Source organism: Cebidichthys violaceus, unplaced genomic scaffold, assembly GCF_023349555.1.
Source record: "Cebidichthys violaceus isolate CVI_PGR_0920_01 unplaced genomic scaffold, fCebVio1.0.p SCAF_14, whole genome shotgun sequence".
Classification (NCBI taxonomy): domain Eukaryota; kingdom Metazoa; phylum Chordata; class Actinopteri; order Perciformes; family Stichaeidae; genus Cebidichthys; species Cebidichthys violaceus.
Window position 1 is genome coordinate 3,724,824 of NW_027176307.1, and position 22,052 is coordinate 3,746,875.

At 45.0% G+C, this 22,052-nt stretch overlaps 3 protein-coding genes across 3 annotated transcripts in view; 2 read left to right on the plus strand and 1 right to left on the minus strand.

Moving 5' to 3' along the window:
* mdn1 (midasin AAA ATPase 1) overlaps window positions 1-5,571 on the minus strand; it is a 57,590-nt gene extending 52,019 nt beyond the window's left edge. Inside the window, exons 1-10 of the mRNA XM_068708541.1 lie at window positions 5,320-5,571; window positions 4,813-5,039; window positions 4,447-4,671; window positions 3,964-4,071; window positions 3,557-3,749; window positions 3,267-3,476; window positions 2,683-2,814; window positions 2,430-2,533; window positions 1,849-1,963; window positions 986-1,170 (exon numbers count right to left, since the gene is read on the minus strand). Of these exons, the coding sequence (XP_068564642.1) occupies window positions 986-1,170; window positions 1,849-1,963; window positions 2,430-2,533; window positions 2,683-2,814; window positions 3,267-3,476; window positions 3,557-3,749; window positions 3,964-4,071; window positions 4,447-4,671; window positions 4,813-5,039; window positions 5,320-5,415 (1,595 nt within the window). The 5' untranslated portion in view covers window positions 5,416-5,571. The remainder of the gene's footprint in view (window positions 1-985; window positions 1,171-1,848; window positions 1,964-2,429; window positions 2,534-2,682; window positions 2,815-3,266; window positions 3,477-3,556; window positions 3,750-3,963; window positions 4,072-4,446; window positions 4,672-4,812; window positions 5,040-5,319) is intronic.
* A 133-nt stretch (window positions 5,572-5,704) lies between these two features.
* Window positions 5,705-16,952, plus strand: casp8ap2 (caspase 8 associated protein 2). Its single transcript, XM_068708542.1, has 10 exons — window positions 5,705-6,011; window positions 7,300-7,373; window positions 7,923-7,997; window positions 8,157-8,257; window positions 8,569-8,643; window positions 9,603-9,718; window positions 9,979-12,344; window positions 12,430-15,145; window positions 15,755-15,854; window positions 15,959-16,952. Exons 2-10 carry the CDS (start codon window positions 7,340-7,342, stop codon window positions 16,019-16,021), a joined length of 5,646 nt encoding a protein of 1,881 aa, XP_068564643.1. The 5' UTR covers window positions 5,705-6,011; window positions 7,300-7,339; the 3' UTR covers window positions 16,022-16,952.
* A 919-nt stretch (window positions 16,953-17,871) lies between these two features.
* On the plus strand, window positions 17,872-20,813 carry gja10b (gap junction protein alpha 10 b). Its single transcript, XM_068708233.1, has 2 exons — window positions 17,872-19,191; window positions 20,775-20,813. Exons 1-2 carry the CDS (start codon window positions 17,872-17,874, stop codon window positions 20,811-20,813), a joined length of 1,359 nt encoding a protein of 452 aa, XP_068564334.1.
* The last annotated feature ends 1,239 nt before the right edge of the window (window positions 20,814-22,052 follow it).

The window sequence follows — 22,052 nt, forward strand, 5'->3', positions numbered from 1 at the left end:
TGTACCGTGGGGACTTGTTTACAAACCGGTTACCCAGTGAGAATGCCTCGGTTTGACCTGTAGAATCTGGGATTCCAGCCCGTCGTACGGAGGACGGTCCAATCGATAATCCATCGAGCACAGCAGCAGCTCGTGGAAAGCTAATTAAAGACTGCAGCTGCAGACCGGCTGGTAGTTTTGATGATGTAAGGCCTTTGCTGGTTGTCGGGATAAAGCGCTGCTGTTTAGATGTTATGGTGCAGGGAGGCCAGACACTCTGTACATGGGGTTGTGTAGGACACTTGGTCCTTTATGTCCTGTGTACCCACCCACCCACACACACACCCACACATAAATAACTGATGATGTCATTATCTGGGTTAGGCTCAAGATTATAGGAAGGCCTAAAGAAAGACACGGATGAGCTGCATTATGAGAAATGAAGGATCCAGTGTACTAGGGACTTAAATTAGATTTTTACCATGCTTTTTAATATCTGAGTCTGACAAGACCGCCAGCTTTATGAAAGTGCAATGCTAAATGGCTGGAGAACATCTTTAAAGGGGAGGCAATCGTCCCACATATCTAACTACCTAGCTTGTTGTGAGGCGCTTTACAAAAATAAACATTTGCATATTTCTTCGACTGTTGAGGAAAAACATCACAGTGAACTGCTCCGACGGCAGGATGGAGAGGTCACTCGCTACCGATTGGTTAGAGCGAGATAACAAACAAATAACGCTCCTCTCCGAAACAAGGCTTAATGAATAAAGTCAAATGAAATGTCCGATAATTAGGCTTCTGTTTATCATTACAAAGTTATTTGGGTAGGCTTCTCCAAATAATATACGATTCAGCAAAGACTAGCCGAGTGCGGTGTGTTCGGTGTGACGTCTTTTCCTGAAATCACGATAAGACGTCACGTTATTTCATCAAAAAAGCCGACGAAGGAGAGCAAAGGGAGAGCAGAGCGAGTGGTGAGCGGGGGGGGGGGGGGGGGCCTCACCTCAGCGACAGGGCTCTCCCCTCCAGCGCCATGCTTTTGTCCTCAGGCTTGTGCTGCTGGCCGTCGTCAGGGGTTTGGAGGCTGCTAGCGTCCGGGTCAGAGTGTCTCTCCCCGGTCAGCTGGCAGTAGATATCCAGGAGGCGGTCCGACACCACCGTCAGCCTCGCATACCTGCTGATGAGCACCTACACACACACACACACACACACACACACACACACACACACACACACACACACACACACACACACACACACACACACACACACACACACACACACACACACACACACAAAAAAATCATCTTCAAAATTAACAGGAATTACAATTCAAATGAAAACCTTTTTAAAGCAGCAACAAATTGGTCCAAACTTAAAACAAGGAATTAAAAGTTCCAGTATATAATGTATTCAGGACATAAACAGAGACGCTACAAATGCAACTGTTCCTTCTGTTGTGGTTATTTAAGATGATCAACCTCTCTGCCCTTCACCGTTTGTAAAATGCCCCTTGCCTCAACTTGGCCCGTTGGGTGTACAAAACTGGGAAATGAGAAAGGGTACCACAGGTGCGTGGGGGGGCTTTAATGCTAACAGCTGTATCAAAAAGAAGACTTTGTGTGCCAAAGTGTAAAATCACTAGCTTGAAGATGCTTAAAGCTGCTGAACTAAAAATAAAATATATATACAAATATTCATAAAATAAACACACAAGCACTTCAGCCCTTTAATCTGCTGTTTTATCAATGACAAAGGCCTCTTACTGTTACTGCAGCGTTTCTATTTAAAGCAACGGACAGTAGCACTGTGCCCAAGACAGACTTCTCCCTCTGGGACAATACGGTTTATCTATCCAACGCTCACCTTCTTCAGCTCTTCTCGCGTCATGTTGCCCATTTGCAGCTTGGTCCAGTACTTGTCCAGCAGTGCCGCATGAGAGTTCTGTGGTTTGTGCCAACCACCACCACTGAGGTACATCCTGCAACACACAAGCATCCTCACGTCACATCACGCCCGCTTCATGCGGCGATTGGCCACTGGATCGGTACGTGGAGGCGTCAAAAGTCAGCAGGGTTTGAACTTTACCAAATCCTCTCTCTCTCTCTCTCTCTCTCTCTCTCTCTCTCTCTCTCTCTCTCTCTAGAAAAGCAGCGTAACTTATTTTAGACACCTAAAAGAAACCACTATCGTTTACGCGGAATTGAAATAAGTCGTTGTACAACCTACATTGTTTGAAGCTCACTGAGATCTTAACAATGCAAAAAGATCAGAGAGGTAGACTGGAGGATATCCTAGAGAAGGATTTGGTTTTCATAGGAAATTGATGTGTTCAGACAATGAGACACATCCTCACACAAGTGAAAGATAATCAGGTTACCAGCAAAAATCAAATCAATGCAAGCTGCTGTTCCATAAGCATGTTTGAAATGTAATGACATTCTTACCTTCTTGTTGCAAAGAACTGAAATCCAGGAGCAACATCGATGCAATCTTCCCGTCCTGGAATCATCAGCTTTTTATTCTCCATCAAAGGCAGGAGCACCGATATCTAAAAAAAAAAAAGAAAAAAGATTTCAGTCCAGTTGTGGGTTGTTGCAATGATGTATCTACGACATATTAGTCACACATTAAGCTGCTTATTAAGAAACTACTCAGAGGATGTGTCGGTGCAGGCCCATTCTCAACAAGTTAACTCACCACATCCAGAGGTGCGTGGTCAATGTCTTCCAAGAGGATCCACTGGCCTTTGGATACAGCCTGTGTCAATGTTCCTGGTTGCCACACAAACTTCCCTGGTATATCGGTACAACGATACATCCCGAGCAGCATCTGTGAATCCAACAAAACACATGCACATAAGCTCAGCCCTCCATCTAACCACAATTGGATGTTAAAGGGGCACTCCGGTAATTTAGTATTCTGCTGCGGTAGTGGACCAATCACACGTCGCATTAAATCAAAGCCGCTAGCAGGAATTGACTGCAAGCGAAACCATACAAATTTCTTTATTGTTTTTTTCTAGATCAGGGTACAAAAAGGATTGATTGCAGGTATCGTTTGACTGGTGAGGTTTCAATACTACTTAGTACTGGGCTATCTTGGCCCATAATGTACTTAATTATACCCTTCCTCCTCCTAAATGTCCACTTCTTCAAAACTCCACATTTCCAGGTTGTATTGCAGGCTTTCTGTTAAAATTCTTCAGCCTAAGTAAACTGAATTTTATGTGTAAAATTGGTGGAGGTCCCCTTTAAGCTCAGACTGATTCCATTCACTCTCACCTTGCTGTCAGTTTGATCTCCAAGCTGGACCTTCAGGATGTCTGTAGCTTTTGTATGTCCCGTGACAGCAGCCATAAACTCAACCAGGGCGGTTTTGCCGCATCCAATAGGACCCTCAAGCAGCACCGGCTTCTGGGAAGCCACAGCCAATGCCAGTCTTCTCAGATTACGGCAGGTCGAGTCCACCAGCACCAGATCTTTTGGGTTCCTCTGCAAAAATAAAATCAAGATGAGGACCGAAAAAGATCGACAGCAGACTATTTTATGTGACTAATCAAAAGGGTGCATACTTGTTCAGTCTGTCTAGGAACTATCCTGGGTAGCACAACACCACAGACTGCCACAACATTCTGGGACAGGTCCTCTGACACCACCTGGCCCCTGGTGAACTTATTAGCCTTCTCCTGGCGCCACATCACAGAGCCCTGATTGGCTAACACCAGGGCTTTTTCTACCTCCAGCTGCTGAGTTTCTTCCAAAGCTCTAATCAAGGATAAAAAAATTACAATACTTCTGTTCTACTATTCAAGTAATATTTTGAGTTCAGTACTTTTACTTGTAATTAAGTAGTTTTCAATTTTTGATGAGTAGTTTTACTTAAGTCAGGAATCAGATCTTCCACAAGCTGATTGAAACTTTTCCATATTCTGCCCAACATATGACAAGAGATAAAAACCAGGAAAAAAAAGGTACATACTTAATTTTCATGTGCAGGATCTCATCGCTCGACAACACCTTTCTCAGAAAGATGGTTTTCTGATTATCAGTCATGTGAGAGACCAGTGCTAAACAATGGGCAGTGTATCTGTTGGAGACAATGAGAAAATACCAAATGTTTAATTTGTTGGGCGAACAAGTGAAATAATGCAAAAATGACATGCCTTATACTTGCATTCTCTCTAATGGCCATTAGAGGGCGACTCCTCTGGTTGCTAAAAGAAGTCTGATTGTATTGAAGACTAAATTACCCTAATTCTCACTTGATTCATTACCTCAGTAAACATTGTAAACATGACTTTAAGTGCTCAATCTCTAGTTCCAAGTCTTCTTTAATTCAGCATGATGTTCATTTCGTAAATTGTGGTCCCATTTAGAGTCTATAACAGCTTGTAACAATCAATTTGTTAAATTGCACGGCCCATGAAGCCTCTCTGGGTCTAAAGAGGAAGCGGCTACATACCCTCGAACCATGACATCGCTGGTGAGCAGCTGGGATACGCAGGGACTCCAGTCCCAGAGCATTCGAAACTTGGCACAGTCACTCTGGAGGAAACGTAGGGTGGCCCCCATGAGGTCACGCAGCTTCATCCTCCTGGGGCCATACTGAACGGCTGATGACTCTTCACTGGTGAAGAAGAGCCGCTGAAACACTGGGGGGGCATCGTTGAAGTACCTCGCAGCAAACCTTGTGGAGAGGAAGTATAAGAGTTGGTCAGAGTGGATGCAACCTGCCGAAATGCTAGCTAAGCTTCATGCATCAGTGTGTGTGTGTGTGTGTGTTTGTGTGTGTGTGTGTGAGTGCCAGAGGACCTAGCTTCCCACTTACGCCTGCGCATCCGGACTGATGCCGAGGAGTTTGCTGAGGGCCACGCACAGGCGTTCGTGGAGGTCATGGTTGATCCTGCCACCAGCTTTGACCCGCTCTGCATTGCGCTCCAACAGGTCCAACACCAGCGGTCGCAGGTGTCGAGCAATCAGCGAAGTGTAATCCTTCTCCAACAGCAGCTGGGCCACACACTCCAGAATGCACTGCCTGTCCTGCTGGTTCCATATCTGAGGAGAGATCATATGAGATGGGTCCCAATTGAAATACTGATTGGCTACCATAAAGAAAATTACACACATAAATCAATATTTCTTGGAAAATATTTACATCCTAGGGATTAAAAAGGCAGCAGAATGGACTCCAACTATGTAATTAGAGGAGTGACTACTGACATGTGATGGGAAGGTGACAGCATGCTGCACGCAGGACACGTTTTGAGTCCGCGCGAAAAGAAAACACTCTATACATTATTTTATTCCGTACAAGCCAGGAATGAAAATGTCTTACCTGCTTTGACAGATATTGGCTCAGTTCGTTGTGACTTTTGGCAACATGTCTGGATATGGTGCCCAGTGATGACAGGCTCAATTCTAAATTTTCCATCGTATCATTGGTCGCCTCTGGAGCTGGCAATCTAGAGCGAAAACAAGCTCGCGCGTTCAATGAACAGGTATCCCGATTTACTGATATTAAACCAAACTGCGAGGTTCATCACGCTCTTGTCTGTCTGGGCTTGTATCACAACACACATGCATGTTCCCGTCGCTGGCGTTAAGATCCTGTCCACATGTGAGCGAAGCGCAAATCCTTCCGGGTCAGGGTCGGGGTTGGATTCCACCTGCCGCGTCGCGCTGTAATGACGCGCCGGATAGCGACGCGAGCACAGCGCAACTCCACGGGCGGAACAACTTTCGCTCGAGCGAGCTGCCAAATCTGCTGCTTTTTCAATGCTTTCGTTTATGTCAGTTGGCTGTGGGGGACCGTGAACACCCGGAGAAGACCACGAGACGCCGTACAACTGGTCTCCTTCAGGGTTTCACTCCCTGTTTTAGGAATATTTTCCGTAACCGAAGAGTTGCGAGAACACACCCACGGCAGTGACAGACCGCGGGAAATGTCGTTACTTCCTGTGCAATGAAGTCTTGGCGCGACATTACAGTTGTAAACAACAGGAGGACACGTAACAATACGCAAAACAAGTAAGTCAACCAATTCATAGCTATCTAACCGTAGTATGATTTTTATTAGTGTCTGGCCGGTACATATGTTTCACATCAGCATCCCAAACTTACACACTGAGTACTTTCTCCGGTTGTACCTTCAGTTCCTAACCCATTGGCAGGATGGGGATTGAATAAAGCAAACAGTGGTCCAACTGACCCAAGCCTGTTTATTGATAAGTTAAACAGTAATGTAACAAAACGCCCTCCATTCTGTCTTTTGTATCACCCGATTCAGGTGTAAAATTCAGGAGAACTTAAAGTTGTGTGTGGTTAAAGAGTTTAGAACGGGACCATAGGTTAGCTATAGGGATGTTAATGTTAGCTTTAGCCTGAGCTCAGTGTCAAGCATCACATTAAGGCCAGGGGCAGCTAGTTAAAAAAGTGAAGCGATATTCACACATAAGATTAAACTCAGCAGTATACTTCCTCTGGTTTTCTCTCTGCCTTGCTCTGTTGTTGAGAGGCTTTGTCCTTTTCTGTAGTCTTTGTTAGGGTAGCGTTAGAAGTGAACAAAAGAGCTCGAGCGTTAGCTAACAACACAGTGACAGGCCTTAGTTTGCCCACTACAGAGAAAACTATGTTTACCTCATGTCGTACATTTTGTGGGTAAATCAATTAGTAAGTTGCTTAGTGATAGAACAACCAAACTGGCTTTTACATTTTTGGCAAATCAAATACAAAATCAAGGTAATAGTTGATGTAGTATCCAAATATAATTGCCGTAAAGTAGTTCTACTCATTTTTTAGAGGTAATAAAGATATGACTACCAGTGTATAAACACTATGGAAAATGGACAAATGTACATCCCATATAGTATATCTTGTCATACTGCCCAACCCTTATTATCTGTAACCAGTGTATTTTGATTTAGTATTTTACTTTCATTGAGTGACAAACAAGAGACAGATTTTTAGTTTCACATTATGGAACCAATAGCATATTTTTTTAAACTCCCAAACTCTGGTTTGTAGCCCAAGCCCTGTGTTAAATATGTATTGTAGCTTAGTAACAGCTAAGATTACTCAGATGACATCATCCAGGACTTTCAAAGCTTCTCCAGAGCCATGGAAGAAAGTTGAACAGCTAGTACGTTGTACTTATATGTAAAATCGGTGGATTGCCCCTTTTAAGATTGGTATATTAACACTATAATCAATGAATTAATTGTGTTTACAATAATTGTGGTCTTGTCTCTGCTTTCTATTCTATGCTTTATTCGTAGACTGGTAATAACTATTGGTTTTCCTTTGGCATTGCCATCAGGAACTCCTTAAGAATCTGAGCCACAGAGATACTGGGAAGAATGGACGACATCGACACCGACGATACCTCTGGTCGTAAGTAAAAAAACATTTACACACACATTTACATTTGTTTTATTTAGTGATATTTTCCGTATTATACAGAATTTTGGCTTGTAATAAGGCTACTTTAGCATATAATACATAGGCATGGTGCAGATGTCTCTACCAGTGGCCACAGAAGTGGTTTCACTCCAATTCAGTGTCATAAAATTATTGCATTTATGAAATTCAAATCGTAAAATCATTGAAGATGCTTGCCCAAAATATACTGTGTACATTTTTCCCACAGAATAAGATAATGAAATGTTTTCAATATAGGGAGTAGAGTAGTAAATGTGGATACATATGTTGTACCCAAAATAAATAATAAATAAATAATATTTGTGTATTAATAAAATCAATGCTCTATATAGTGCCTTTTCAAACAGGGAATGAAAAATGTAGCATTGGGGGATTAATGTTGTGATTGTGGACAGGACACATCATTTTGGGTTAAGTCTTATAATGGAGGAAAAAGGATTGATTGTAGCTGTACATAACTGATGACATACATTAATAATACATGTATGTTACATTTCACAGTCTTTGTACCTGATGCCAATGAGGATTCTGTGGATATATATGATGGCATGGATATCCCTTTTAGCAGCAATGCAGGTAAAAGTCCTTTCTGAACGTTTCACAGCTGTGGCACAATGTTATTACTACAAATAATATTCTAACGCTAGGCAAATAGTCCAGCATAGATTCCTTAGTCCAAAATTGAGGCTTTATAATTGCGATTTATCCTGTTTGTCTTATTTTGGTGTATCACAGAGAAGTCACCCCCGAAGGCGTCACAGCTGAAAGACTCGATGGATCTTTATGAAGAGATTGTCACAGAGGAACAGCAGAGCAGAGAGACGTCATACTCTGAGGTGATTATGCTTCCTTTCTCTCTGTTGACCTGATTTTATAAATGAAAACGTGTGTTGCAAAGTCGCAGCATTGTTTGGTTTAGAAGTGATGTGTGAGGACTTGGGTCTGGAGTGAAAAGCAGCGACAATAGATTCCTCTCTGGCCAACAGTCTGGTGTTAATTGTCAAGTATGGCGTTAACCTTTTATTCATTATTTGGCGTCATACACAACAAATGTTAAAGGAGTATAACAATGCTCTGATGCTCAGGGAGTGCTGCTGTCAGCTGGCCAACTGTCTCACAATCCTTTTTTTTTTTTTTTTGTGTGCAGTTGAAGTCCAGATACCAAGCAGCTCAAAACCAAATCAATGAGTTGCGCAGGAGAGTGGAGCAGATGCAGATGCAGGTTTGTCTTATTTTCCTAATCCTGCAGCTGTTTCAAAATATGTGTGCTTAATTGTGATTAAGTTTCAAGCAGAAGTCTGAAAAATGTAAAAGCAAATGATTACATATTTTTTAATTTTCATTTCTGTAGTTGTTTATCAACCGTCATTTCTGACATTGATTTGAAAATGTATTTCATGAAGAATCATAATCCTCAGCTATATAGAGATTTTTGCCTGGTTGGCAGATATCTTGATCAGCCACAAGCCTCCAAAACAGTTTTATCATTTCAAAACAGATCCAACCAGGTCTTAAAACAGCATATTTGCCTTAATTCTTATTTAGCATTTATAATATGTCCTGCCATTCACCTTAATACAGCAATACCTATGCAAACACACAACTTTGACTGATTCATGAACACATTTCTGGAGCTTCACCGCTTCAGTCATCAGCCCCTTTCACACAAAGACTCGTACAAAGGCTGTAAAGAAGATCAGCCGGTACGCAGGATTTGCTTTTTCACACTGATGAAACAACATCGGTATAATGCCGCCGCAGTGTGTTATTTCAGATTGCATGCCGGCATTATGGAGTTGTTAAAGAGGTGTTATGTTCAACTCAACAGCAGCATCATCTAATGTGACATATACCACATTCTTTTGCTCAGAGATCTCACAGATCTCTTTGTCTCCCCCAACTCACTGCCGTTCTTAGTTGCTGTAGGTTAGCTGCCGACAGGGCAACGGTCAAATTATGATGCTATCATGATTTTTTTGTGAGAATAAATAGTTATTTAAAAACAAATTCACAGCCATATCAAATGGATATTAGAGAGGGAGTTATGAGCTGTTGAACTTTTTTAGTTGATGGCTGATGAGGGAACCTGGGTATTCCAGTAAAAATGGTTGTCAAAACCCACCTCCACTAAAGATTCAACAGCACTAACATGTTTTTTTGTTTCTGGCTCTCTCTCAACAGAATACAGGATTGAACACTGAGAACTGCCGTCTCAAAAAGAACATCTCTGCACTTTTACAAACGGCAAGACAGGAGGTGACACGAAAAGATGCTGAGATTCAGAGGTTGAACCAACAGTACGTTTTTTTTTAATTATTATTATTATTATTTTTTATATAAATCATCTGGTCGACTCACAAGTCAGTCTCTAAAACGTGTCGCTCAACTAGAGACGTAAGACAGTCTCCCTGATTTTGTTGCTAAAACTGTGGTGAAACAATCAGAGTTAAAAAAATCCCTGCATAGAGCTAGATGATGTCGGCCAATAACCATGTTATCTCTACTGATTGTATTTACGTGAAGTAATTAATCCATTTTAAAACTTTGTTTTCCTTAGGTCAGACAAACGTCACCATCACCCCCGATCTCATATTAATAATCTGCGGGATCAAAAATCTTCCAGTCAGCGCACCATGATAAGGCCGCCGCCTCCTCCGCTGCCTTCCTCTCAGCCGCCACCTTCCTCTCATCCGCCACCCTCATGTCCTCCGCCACCCTCATGTCCTCCGCCACCCTCCTGTCCTCCGCTGCCACCGCCACCTCCTCCATCCTGTCCTCTTCCACCTCTACGAGCTTTACCACCTTGTGAGGGTCATCCTCCAAGCGATCCCTCTCAACGCCCCTGGAAAGAAAGTGAACCGCCCAGCGGATCCAGCAGGAAATCCAGCAGCAGTTCATCAACCCGACACAGTGAATCTGACAAGCACAAGTCCAAGCACAGAGAGGAAAAATGTCAAAAACTATCCGAGTCAGCAGACAGGAGACACGGAAGTGGTTCAGATCCCAACAAGGACAGTTCTGCCACTGACAAAACCAGGTTTCACAAAGCAGACAAAGACGCGGGACGACATGACTCCAGATCATGTAAAAGCAGGAACAGATCAGACCGGTCTAAAAGCCCTCCACCAGAGAGTGCAGTTTCCTCTGATGACAAGAAAGGGAGCAGAAGTCGGGAACGGAGGCGAGATGCAGCCAAAATGTCCCCATCAGACTCCGAACATAGTGCAGCTCACAGCTCTAAAGAGGGCCACAGCCGAGATCATCGGAAAATCAAGATCAGCGACGGACATGTCAGAAGTTCAGACTCAAAGGACCGTAAAAAGTCCTCTTCAAATCAACACGCTGAGCGCGGCGGTGAGTTCACCAAAGAAAGGGGAGGGGACAGACTGCCAAAGGAGTATGAAAGGAAGGAGGACAGACGACATGAAGATAAAGTCAGCAGAAAACATAAGAGAAGCAGGGAACGCGAGAAAGCGAGATTGAAAGAATGCGACCAGGGTAAAGTGGACGTCAGTAGTAAGGAAAGACAAGAAAAGACACACAAGGTCATAAAAAGATCACCCGAAGAGCCAAATATCACAGAGAAGAGCTCTGTGGAGGAAAACAGTCCAAACAGGAAGTTGTGTTTCATGGAAACATTGAACCTCACCCTTTCACCGACTAAGAAGCCAGCGTTGCCCTTTGATGCCAGCCAGGGCGACCTCGCACCAGGGGACAAGCTAGTTGAAGACAAACCAGATGATGAGAGCTCACAGCCCAACATCGAGGACATGTGTGTGATCGATGAAGTGAACAGCAGTGAATTAGAAGCGGGGTTGGGAGATTCGGCAGAAGAATCCTTGCGCACTCCAAAAAGTTCCAAAAAGACGCACGAGAGACGCGAGGATGTGAAAGCTGTCCAGGAGAAGGACAAAAAACAGAGTGACACTCTTGCTGCTGACGAGCAACTTGAAGACGATTCAGCCCAAACTACCTCAGCTCGCAGCCGACTCCCAGATGCTGCAGCGAAACGGATGACATCACATCTCACACCAACGTCAACAGAGACTAGCTCTCTAAAAGCAACCAGTATCTCAAGAAAGCATGAGGGCAAGCTGGCCTCAGACAGCCAGGGAGAGGATTGTGGACCTCTGGAGGCTGCAGATGGTGACAGGGACACATCTGGAAGCATTTATGAGCAAGACAAGAGCAATTCTTCACAAAAAGTAAATGCTGGAAATGTTACGGATCAATCTGTCGCTGTTAAAGACCCCGTCGTGCTTGATCCAAGTGTCGAACTGAAGTGCAGTACTCTTAAAAGTGCAGGACAGAAAAGCCTCCCTGAAGATTCACCCCTAAGGGAAACTCCTGCAGCTGAAGACGTTCCTGACAAGGCCAACCGCAAAAGTAAGCATGTTTCTCCCACTCTACTACCTCAGGACTGTCTGCAAGGACCGCGCCCTCCTGCTTCTGTCTCCACTCACAAGATAGACGGCAGTCCTGTGCAAGACGGTCCTAAGGATGCAGACACTGTATCCAGCACAATAAGCCTCGACTCCCTTCCACAAGAAGGGCTGAGTCTGCCCGAGGCCATTTACGTTCTGACGAGGACAAACGAAGACAGCAACGACAGCGGCGGCGTCACAGCCGGCTGCATCGGCGTGTCCAAAGTGAGCAGTACGACGGGGGAAACGGCGCCGAAGTACGGCGGCCTCGCTTTCACGCCGAAAAAGAGCTCCGCTCCTAGAAAGGGTCGCGAAAATAACGTTGAGCCTTCCAGCTCTGTGCCGCTGCTTCACGACGAGGACTCCATGATGAGCACACTGAGCAATCTGAAGAGAATCCCCGATGCCATTAGCCCCCTGAGGAGCCCGATACGGATAACCAAGAGAAGTCTTCTCCATCTTCACGGCAAGCCAAATCATGTCAAGAGCCTTCAGAAAGGTAAAGTTGGCCTGTTTTTAATTGATCCTGATTATGAGATGCTGAATGTCTCTATAAACTTCTTTGCTTTCTTTCTCCTGTGCAGATTTCTCCGGTACTCCTGTTGATGCCAACTCAAAGAAGTTGGACGTAAACAAAGAAAACAAGTATCCGGGTTCTCCTGCAAACCATGACGCCCAAAACCCGGTGGACAAGGTGTCCGACCCGCCTTCAAGTCTCTCCGACACCGACCTGGAGGAAGGGGAAATTTTAAGCGAAAGTGACGAGGCGGCCGCGGGTTCTCCTGTTCCCGCAACCAAGAAGGCGAAGTTAGCACAGCCAGTCGGAAACAAGCCAAGTCCTAAGACTCTGTTGAAGAGGAAATCTGAAGCAAAGTGTGTGACAATGAAAGAAACAGCCGGTGTATCAACACGAAGCCCGAAGAGTCGCTTCAAAACGGTTTGTCCGGCAGCGAGCAAAGCCTCTTTTTCCACCATGGAGGAAGTAATGGAGACATTCAAGGCTGTTCGTGCCGAGATCCGGAAAAAGTACATGAAGCTCCACAAAACCTTTCCAAAGAAGAGCTTCTACGGTGTGATGGACAATTTCCAGGAGTCTTTTTTAGAGTTTGTTGATGGCGCTCATTTCGGGCAAATATGCAGTCAGGCAGAGGAGCTGAAATCTAGCCTGAAGAAACTGATCGCGTCCGTGTTCGGCAAAGTATCAAATAACGGTATCGTGAAGCGCATCTTTGAACAGCAAGCGGTCGACTTGAAGCAACGGTTGTGGGACTTCGTAGACGTCCAAGTTGACTACTTGTTTAAGGACATTCACATGAGGCTGAAGAGCCTTTGCAAACCAGCAAGGGCTCACGCTGAGGACAACCGGCCCAGCGGAAATGAGAAAGTGTCTAGAGGGCCTCCTGTGAAAAAGCCGCAGTGTCAACAAATGGAAGCACAGTCGGCTCCGACCAGCATGCATCGGATCAGGCCTTGTGCTGTCGCGCCATACAAAACCGGCCTTGGAAGCAGAGGAAAGGATATCAGGATCACGCATGCAGAAAAAAACGGAAACGCTGACCCACGTCCCACAAATAACCCAAATATACAAACTATGGCCGTCTTCCACCCATCGAAAAATATTCCCTCAACTCCAGAGAAAAAGAGTAGCGTATCGTCTTTGGTCGTCTCTCAAACTGGCTCTTTGCTCGACAAAACCGACTTCGAGCTTCTCACGGAGCAGCAAGCCTCCAGTTTAACGTTCAACCTGGTGAGGGACACTCAAATGGGAGAAATCTTCAAGTGTCTCCTGCAAGGATCCGACCTGCTAGAAGGCGGCGGCGGCACCGGTGGTGACAGCACAGCCTGGGCCCTCGGCACGCCGAGGAAGGACGGCGAGAGGCTCATCAGCATCACCACGCCGACCAGATTTGACTCTCCGTCCAAACTGCTGTCCCCGATCAAATTCGACACGCCCTCCAAACTGATTGCGACGTGGTCCAGCATCTCCCCCCGCAAGCTGGCATCCCCGCGGTCCAGAGGTCAGATCCACCTGAATCCGGCTCTGTTCGACGAAAGCTGCATGTTAGAAGTGCCGTCGGCCGCACAGAGGACGTATTCCATACTAGCCGAAGACCTGGCGGTGTCGCTCACCATTCCTTCGCCGCTCAAGTCCGACAGCCACCTCAGCTTCCTGCAGCCGTCGAGCATGCGCCTCATGTCCACCCCGGACAGCGTCCTCAGCGCTCACATAAGCGAGGACGCTCTGCTGGACGGGGAGGACGCGTCAGAGCAAGACATCCACCTGGCCCTCGACACCGACAACTCCAGCTGCTGCTCCAGGAGCAGCAGCAGTAGCTGCGAGGTGCTCGCCACACCTTTCATGTTCAAGCCCGACCTGCCCATGCAGGCGCTGGTGATGGAGAAGTCCAACGATCACTTCATCGTGAAGATCCGTCAGGCGGCCACTGGTGCCGATACCACGCTCACCGCTGACGACAGCTTAAGTCGAACACTAACGGAAGAAGGCGAGCGACACGGAGGAGAGGCCGCGGAAACCAAAGACGGTCAAGCAAAAGAGGTTTTGTGGGACAAATTGCCGTCTGGCACTCCGTCAAACGCTGCGCCGTCAGAGAACAGTCCGTCTGGGGTCGGTCAGGCTGCCACCTCTCAAGATGAGGGCTCAACACTCACAAAAGATTCATCAACTCAACAAAATACCTCAGAAGTTTGTTTTTCTGGGAATTCACAGAAGCTGAAAAATCCACCCAAAACTACTTCGGACAACAATTTACACAGCAGTGTCCCAACCACCGATCATTTCTTCACCACGGTTGCTGCCGATGAGAACGCGAGTCACAGAGAAGAAGCGACGACTCAACAAAGTCCCTCAAAAGCTCTTTTGTTGAAGTGTCGGGAAAAGGTCGGCTGCTCGGAAACTGCGTCGGATAACCGTCCGCATCGACCAGCTGAAAGCTTTGAAACAAATCGAGAGGTCCAGATGTCGGCGTCGCATGACTCCGACTCCGAGAGAGACGAAGCGGCGGTGTCTGAGAGAGGCGGCACTGTCGCACGGGACATGAGCAGCACACCGGAGAAAGACCGCGGAGATCGCAACAAAGGTAGAAAGCGGAGGAAGCGCAAAGAGAACTCAAAAGCCAAGCGGTTCAGGAAGGAGGAAGAGGAGAGCGCCGAGGAGGTCGCGTCCGACTGCAAGAGAGGCGACGGCGGATCCAAATCCTCGCCAGCACCGCTGTCCCCCAACAGTCTCTCTGCCAAGAACGTCGTCAGGAAGAAGGGCGAGGTGGTGATTGCGTGGACCAGGTCAGTAGCTGGTTGTTCCTCATTCCTTTTTATGAATAAGATATTCAGTATACATTTAACAGACACATCATTTGCAATGGCTTTGCCATTTTGACCAATCCTCGCAATATTTCAGAAAATAAATTGTCAAATATGAAGTGTTTGAAAATTATATTGAAAAGTACTGTGTTTTAAGTGCAATTGTATTTTCATTTTAATTTTATACCTTTTATAAAATAAATTGTACCTTTTTAATGGAAACTCTGAAAAGGGGACATTTTGCATAAGAAGTACATTTACTTTTGTACTTTTTTTTTTGTTTGTATTTTTTACAAACTCTTTTACTTTGAGGTAATGCTACTTTCACTTAAGTGAAGAGTCTGAATACTTCTCCCAACTTCTTTTGAGTGTCTTTCACGTTTCACGAAGTGAATGAGCTTCCATGTAAAGACATGTTGCCAGCAGTATTGCGTTCGTACTTTAGAGAAAATTAAAAATAGGAGAATGTCGGTGACCGCGGCTGAATCGCTCACACTTAAGAACGACTCTGTTCCTACCAGTGGTTCTTTTGTGAGGACCAGTGTCCCTGAAAAGGATTAACGCTCATCACCTGTATTCTGTCCCCCCCAGAGACGAAGACCGAGCCATTCTCATCGAGCTGAAGACAAAAGGTGCCTCGCGTGACACTTTCTCTGGCTTGTCAGAGAAACTCAATAAGCCATCGGAGCAGGTGAGTTCATCTCTTTATTTATTTTGTCGTAGTTATGCGACGCATAAGACCGCACAGCCTGTGAGGAAAGAGCATGCAATAACTGTTTTTCTTTCTTTCACCAGATTGCTCATAGATTCAACCAGCTCATGAAGCTTTTTAAGAAACAGGAGAAGATGGAGCCTTGATCCCTTTTTGACTGTGTTATAGCAACAGTCCTCGTATTGCAGCGTTCGCACCAACACGGGCATGTTGGCTGCTGTTCATGTGACGTGGCACTGGAAGAAGTGAACGCGGCGGGGGCTGAGTTGTCACAGGATCGATCCCCACATAGGCCACTGCTCCGCCTGTCCTTCTAGAGCCCTGCATCGTCCCACCAGTACAAACACGAGCAGACGATTTAGCCCAGCTTTGTTTTTCAAACAAAAGTCCCAAATCTAGTCACGCTCCCCAAAAAAAACAAAGGATTCAACAATACAGACTGTTACTCAGTACAACTGACGAGATAGATTGATGTGAACGGTCATCAGTATTACTGTTTTTGATGCACTTTGGGGTTTTTAGGAATCTACACTGCTGTCACTACAAAAGTATCAGGTCCGGATATGATGTCACTTTGTCCTCACCTGGAGCAGCATCTTAAAGACGCCGACCGTGCAGATACCATGCATCTCAACAACGGTAGTCTCAACAAGTCCTACTGTTGTGTTTTTCTCAGTACAGTTGGGAAAAACTTCCTTCGGACTGCGATACTTCCAGGTTCAAGTATGCTCAAATGTTCCTAAAATCAAGTGACATTTATTCTTTTGTTCCTAAAAGTAGGTCACGCTTACTGGAGACCACTCAAAGCGTCATCCATTAGTAGAGCTCGAGCTGTGGGACTGACAGAATTCTGCTTTGGATCTTATTTACTGGATGTATTTGAAGGTTGTTAAAGTGTTTACATGTCCGATACATGTACAGGACAATACATGTATCTGTTAATACAAATTAACCGTTTTATCTGTGGGCCCGAGTGGCTTTTTGTTTGATTCACCCTATCGCTTGTGAACAGAATGGAATGCAATATTGTGAATATTGTGTGTTGTTCTTTACTGAAAATAAAGTTTTATTTATTCATGCTGCTGTCCGTTTTTTTATTTTTTATTTATTGGAATTGAATTAACAACACTTTGTGTGAAATCTTTGTTTTTAAATTGGTGGAGTAAAAAATATCTCCACCAGTCGGTACCAGTGGAGGGAGCAGCGTATACTGTAGCGCTGTGACACAAATATCCATGAAGTGGGCCACAAAGTGTGGAAAATCAAGGCCAGTGCTTGGGGGGGGTTATATCATTAGCAGACCAGCCAGTGACATGAATTTGAGTACAGAAGCAAACAGAGATGGTTGCTGGATTTTATTGCACCAGATTTTACTTCCATACTAAAATATACTGTCTAAAACTCATGTGAAGCTGTCACTTTTATTGATTACACAAGTAAAATCCAAGCCAATCTCAAAAGTGACCTTTTCATCGGCGGTAAATGAAGTTCAAGTTCTTCCATACCAAACTGTGAAAACCGGTTCTTTATGGAATTACTTTGCACGGATTGAAAATGTGGACAAAACCTTTTGAAGTGTGAAAAGCACACTGTTGTGCCTCACAAAGCATGAGCGTAGATCACATTGGACATGGCTGTGTATTGACATCTCAGTTGGTGCTATTTTCAGTGTACTGTCCTGTTAAAAGTGTCAGGGTGAAACTACCCTCGGAGCATCAATGGGGCCATGTGCCGGATCAATGGGTTCAAACTGGAGTCCTAGATCGTAACGGGATTGAAATAGTGTCAGCTACATTTTGCACAGTGGGGTCTCTCCCAGTGAGCCCGTGATGTCTCCACAGATGAGTCCGCGGCTCCACGCTGAGACGAGGACCCTAGAAAACATGTAAGTAAAAACATGTTTATTGAATTCGTTTTGCCTTTCCGTTTGATGAAAAGCCTACAAAACAGTTTCTTTATCCATTGACAGATGATAAGAACAATTATGTGACAGAAGATGGGGGATTGGAACTTATTAGGGAGTATTTTAGAAGAGGTCCACATTCACTCCACCATTGTGGGAAAGATCTGGCTCACCATCCTCTTCATTTTCCGCATGCTTGTGCTCGGCGTGGCGGCCGAGGACGTGTGGGACGACGAGCAGAGCGAGTTTGTCTGCAACACGGAGCAGCCCGGCTGCAAGAACGTCTGCTACGACCAGGCTTTCCCCATCTCCCTCATCCGCTACTGGGTGCTGCAGGTCATCTTCGTGTCCTCCCCATCCCTGGTCTACATGGGGCACGCGTTGTACCGTCTGAGGACCCTCGAGAAGGAGAGGCACAGGAAGAAAGCCTCCCTGAAAGCCGAGCTGGAGGGGACCGACCCCGTCCAGGAGGACCACAAGAGGATCGAGCGGGAGCTCAGGAAGCTGGACGAGCAGAAGAAAGTGAGGAAAGCCCCCCTCAGGGGCTCCTTGCTGCGCACGTACGTGTTCCATATCTTAACCAGGTCTGTGGTGGAGGTGGGTTTCATCATAGGCCAGTGTGCCCTGTATGGCATTGGACTGTCTCCTCTGTACAAATGCGAGAGGCTGCCCTGCCCCAACAGCGTGGATTGTTTTGTGTCGCGGCCGACCGAGAAGAACATCTTCATGGTTTTCATGCTGGTCATTGCCGGAGTCTCTTTGTTCCTCAACCTCCTGGAGATCTTCCACCTGGGGGTGAAGAAGATCAAGCAGAGCTTGTACGGATACGGATACAAATACGGAGACGACGACAGCGTGTACAGGTCAAAGAAAAACTCTATGGCGCAGCAGGTCTGCGTGCTCACCAACTCCTCGCCGCAGAGGTTGATGCAGCTCACGCAGATGACCTGCCCCGCCGCGTCAGATGCTCACAGGGAGCCTTTGGATCTGGCCCTCGCGGTCCCCCAGAACAAGGAGGGCCAGGGTCAGCCAGACAACCGGAAGCCCTCGTGCAGCAGCGACGAGTCGAACGGACCTCACGCCCCGGGCCGGCCGCAGTATGCGGGGCCTCGGCCCACGCTGATGGGCGGCCACATGGAGATCCCGGCCGCCCTGAGGATCCCGCAGAGGAAGCAGAGCAGGGTGAGCGTTTGCAAGGAGCTCAGCGACATGAGCGACTCGCCGGAGAGCGACTACCACCCGACGACCAGGAAGTGCAGCTTCATGTCCCGGGGGCTGTCAGAGAGCAAGCTGACCTCCACATCCGACAGCGGAGGCTCTCAGAGCGGAACGGACGTCGAGGCCCAGCACTCCCAGGGGGAGAGTCCAGCGGTGACCCCGCCGCCTCCATCAAGCGGGAGGAGGATGTCCATGGTGAGAGGCAAAAATGGTCTTCCAGTCATGTTTTTTCTGGTGGCCCTAAAGCAAGGATACTCAACTTGTTTTTAAGGGGGCCAATTTTCTTAATGATGGTAGACTAGGGGCCAGTTAATATATGTATAATATTTATCATACCATAACTCATCTTTCTTTAAAATTATTATTAGAATTTTTTGAATTAGTGACTTATCATTACTAACCCTCCCCTGGCACTTTTTTTTTCTTTTTTTCTTTTTCTTTTAGCTCTATACATCTATTGCTTATTTGATGCTTTTTTCATGCACTGATACGTTTTGAGATTTTGGACCGTTTTTTTAATTCTTCTTCCATTACATGTCTTTTTTCAGACTAGTGGAAAGGAAACATCAAAAATACACATTTAGTTGTTTATTTTAAAGCTCTTTGTCTATTTGTGCCCGTAGATTTCTCCTCTATTTGCCAAAAGACAGCATTATATAATGCCTCAATTGCATTGTAATACAATACATAATTGTCTTAATGTAAGTAATTAACTGGGAAATTTTCATGGTGATATTTATCATTTAAAGTGTGTGGAATTTTTTACAGTACATATCTTTAAAAGCCGTTTTCTCAAAATGCGTTTTTTTCTCAGACCCTGAGCCTTCAGTAGCACTCACACACCAAACTGTCCAGTTTCATTCCTATCTATATTTTCCAAAGGGGTTTATTCATGTTTCATTCCTAGCCTGATTTATAGAACATTTGATTCCTAAAAACATGGCAAAATTTGATTTGTCGTGGCTGTTGACTGTTTTCTGATACAAAGATATATCCATAAGGACGGTGGTTTGCATTTAGTGGTAGCAGGTCTTCGTTTCCCTCTGCTGGACGCCACTGATTACTGCATTAAAGATGGAGGCCCCTATAACATGTTTTTCATTTAATTATAACACAGTAAAGGGATACATAAAAAGCAAATATACTTTATTGTATTTTTGTTTCTTTGATTTGGGCTCTCTTGTAACCTGTAGACTCCCAACAGGTCCAGATATTTATCCTGCGTGGAATCCCGCCTACGTCAAAGAAGTGAGATGAGCTTAGATGAAACAAAAATACTAAAATCTATCATGTGAAATCTCCAAAGCTGCTGTACTTTTGAGTTCAATGTCGAACCCCAAAATTTGATTTTGTGTTTTAATTTTTGGCCCCTTTAACCCTTATTAGCTTGAAGATTTGAAAATGTAAGGAATATGGGAAATATCTTAGATGTCAGTTCAGGTGCCGGACATTGTTCCCTTTCACACATGACCTTAAATATTTACGTTGGCGTCTTTTTTGTAAATGACCCTTCGTCTTCGGTGGGTACGTTCTAGAAACAACCCTCTGGTGTGGTCAGAAGTGTGCCCTGTTGCACCTATAACCACACCCACCAGTGATGTCACAAGGTCCTGACACACCCAGGAGTACACGTCTACATCACCGTAGCGAGGTGAAAAAGTTTCTCCGCTGGGGGTCAGAAAGAAAACAAGATTTTTCGGCTGCTGCTAGAGAAATGCGTTTGTGTCTGCGATTTGAATACTAACCGTGTGTTGTCCACACGTCTTTCTTTCTTTCAGAGCATGATTCTGGAGCTGTCCTCTATCATGAAGAAATAAATTGAAAACGATCAAGTTTTGGGACCAAGCGAGAGGAAAACGAGTTCAAAAGGGACCAACGAATCTGTATCGCAAAGGGAGCCTCATCCCGTCTCTCAACTGTAACTCTGTGTTTTCACAGCACATGCATACAGTTGGGATGAGAGCGCGTTTGTGAATACAGTTTATATGCATTGTGCCTGAACAACAGCTTCAGTTCAAACATGTTAACTCGGACATTCCGCGGAGAAAAAAAAGACGCTTCATAATTTTTTTCATGTTCTATTACAAATGATATCTCCAGCGCCTGATTACTTTTGTATTGATAGTTTGCAAGCCACTTGCTGAATGAAATCAAGATTATTATATTTGGCTCAAAGCATATGTGACTGCTCATATGATGAGACCAAAAGCCTGCTGCAAAGATATTTGACTTGAGGATTGTAATTGAAGATTGTGGAATTGGCAGCCACAAAAAAATAAAAAAAAAGATGAGGGAACTTCCTTATCAATTGTTTATGGTTTATCATACAGGATGAGCTGGAGGAAAAAGGGCTCTTCAAATTCAACATTTTGAGAGTAGCCTGATATTGTTCATGAATATATCGCACAAATGTAATCTTTTATTGGGGAATGTTTCTGTTGTCCTGTTTTTTTTTATTAAACGTGTTTCTCCTCTTCAGCAGGACTGAACTGTTTTGTCTGACTGGTGTGTGGTTTGGACTGAATATGACTCTAATGAAGCACACAGTGGGCTCTTTACCCAGCTATTGCTGCGGCAGGATGTGGTGATGTCAGCCAGTTGGTTGGCCTCCGTCCAAAAGATGTCTCTCTTTTGCATAATGGGTAAAATGAAAACAGACTGAGCACATGAGGAAAATTGCAGTTCTCTGCAGACAATTAATGAGTAAATAAAACCTTCCGGTACACAAAATACTGGCTTGCCTCCATTTTTCCTAGAGAGTGGAAAAACACAGACAGACCAACCAGTTTTCTGTCCTCCATGACGTTTAATACCCTTTCAGCTGCTGTCTGCAGCCAATCAGGGAGGAGCTCTGGAATCAGTGCCCCTTTAACCAGGTGCCGTCAATCTCCCATCATTTGGAGCCAATTGATAGTGCTAAACTTTGAACGTAAACTAGTGTATGCTTTCAAGTTAATTAGTTAGTGTAGTAGAGAAACAAGTAAACATTCTCTTCTTTGGAGCTGACTAACATTACAGCAGGAAGACATTTTAAAGGGAATTAAAGTCTCCCTACA

Coding starts and splice junctions, on each gene's coding strand:
- casp8ap2 (XM_068708542.1), top strand. CDS start 7,340: ATGGACGACATCGACACCGACGATACCTCTGGTC. Junction 7,998..8,156: donor CCCTTTTAGCAGCAATGCAG/GTAAAAGTCCTT, acceptor GGTGTATCACAG/AGAAGTCACCCCCGAAGGCG. Junction 8,258..8,568: donor GAGAGACGTCATACTCTGAG/GTGATTATGCTT, acceptor TTTTGTGTGCAG/TTGAAGTCCAGATACCAAGC.
- gja10b (XM_068708233.1), top strand. CDS start 17,872: ATGGGGGATTGGAACTTATTAGGGAGTATTTTAGAAGAGGTCCACATT. Junction 19,192..20,774: donor GCGGGAGGAGGATGTCCATG/GTGAGAGGCAAA, acceptor TCTTTCTTTCAG/AGCATGATTCTGGAGCTGTC.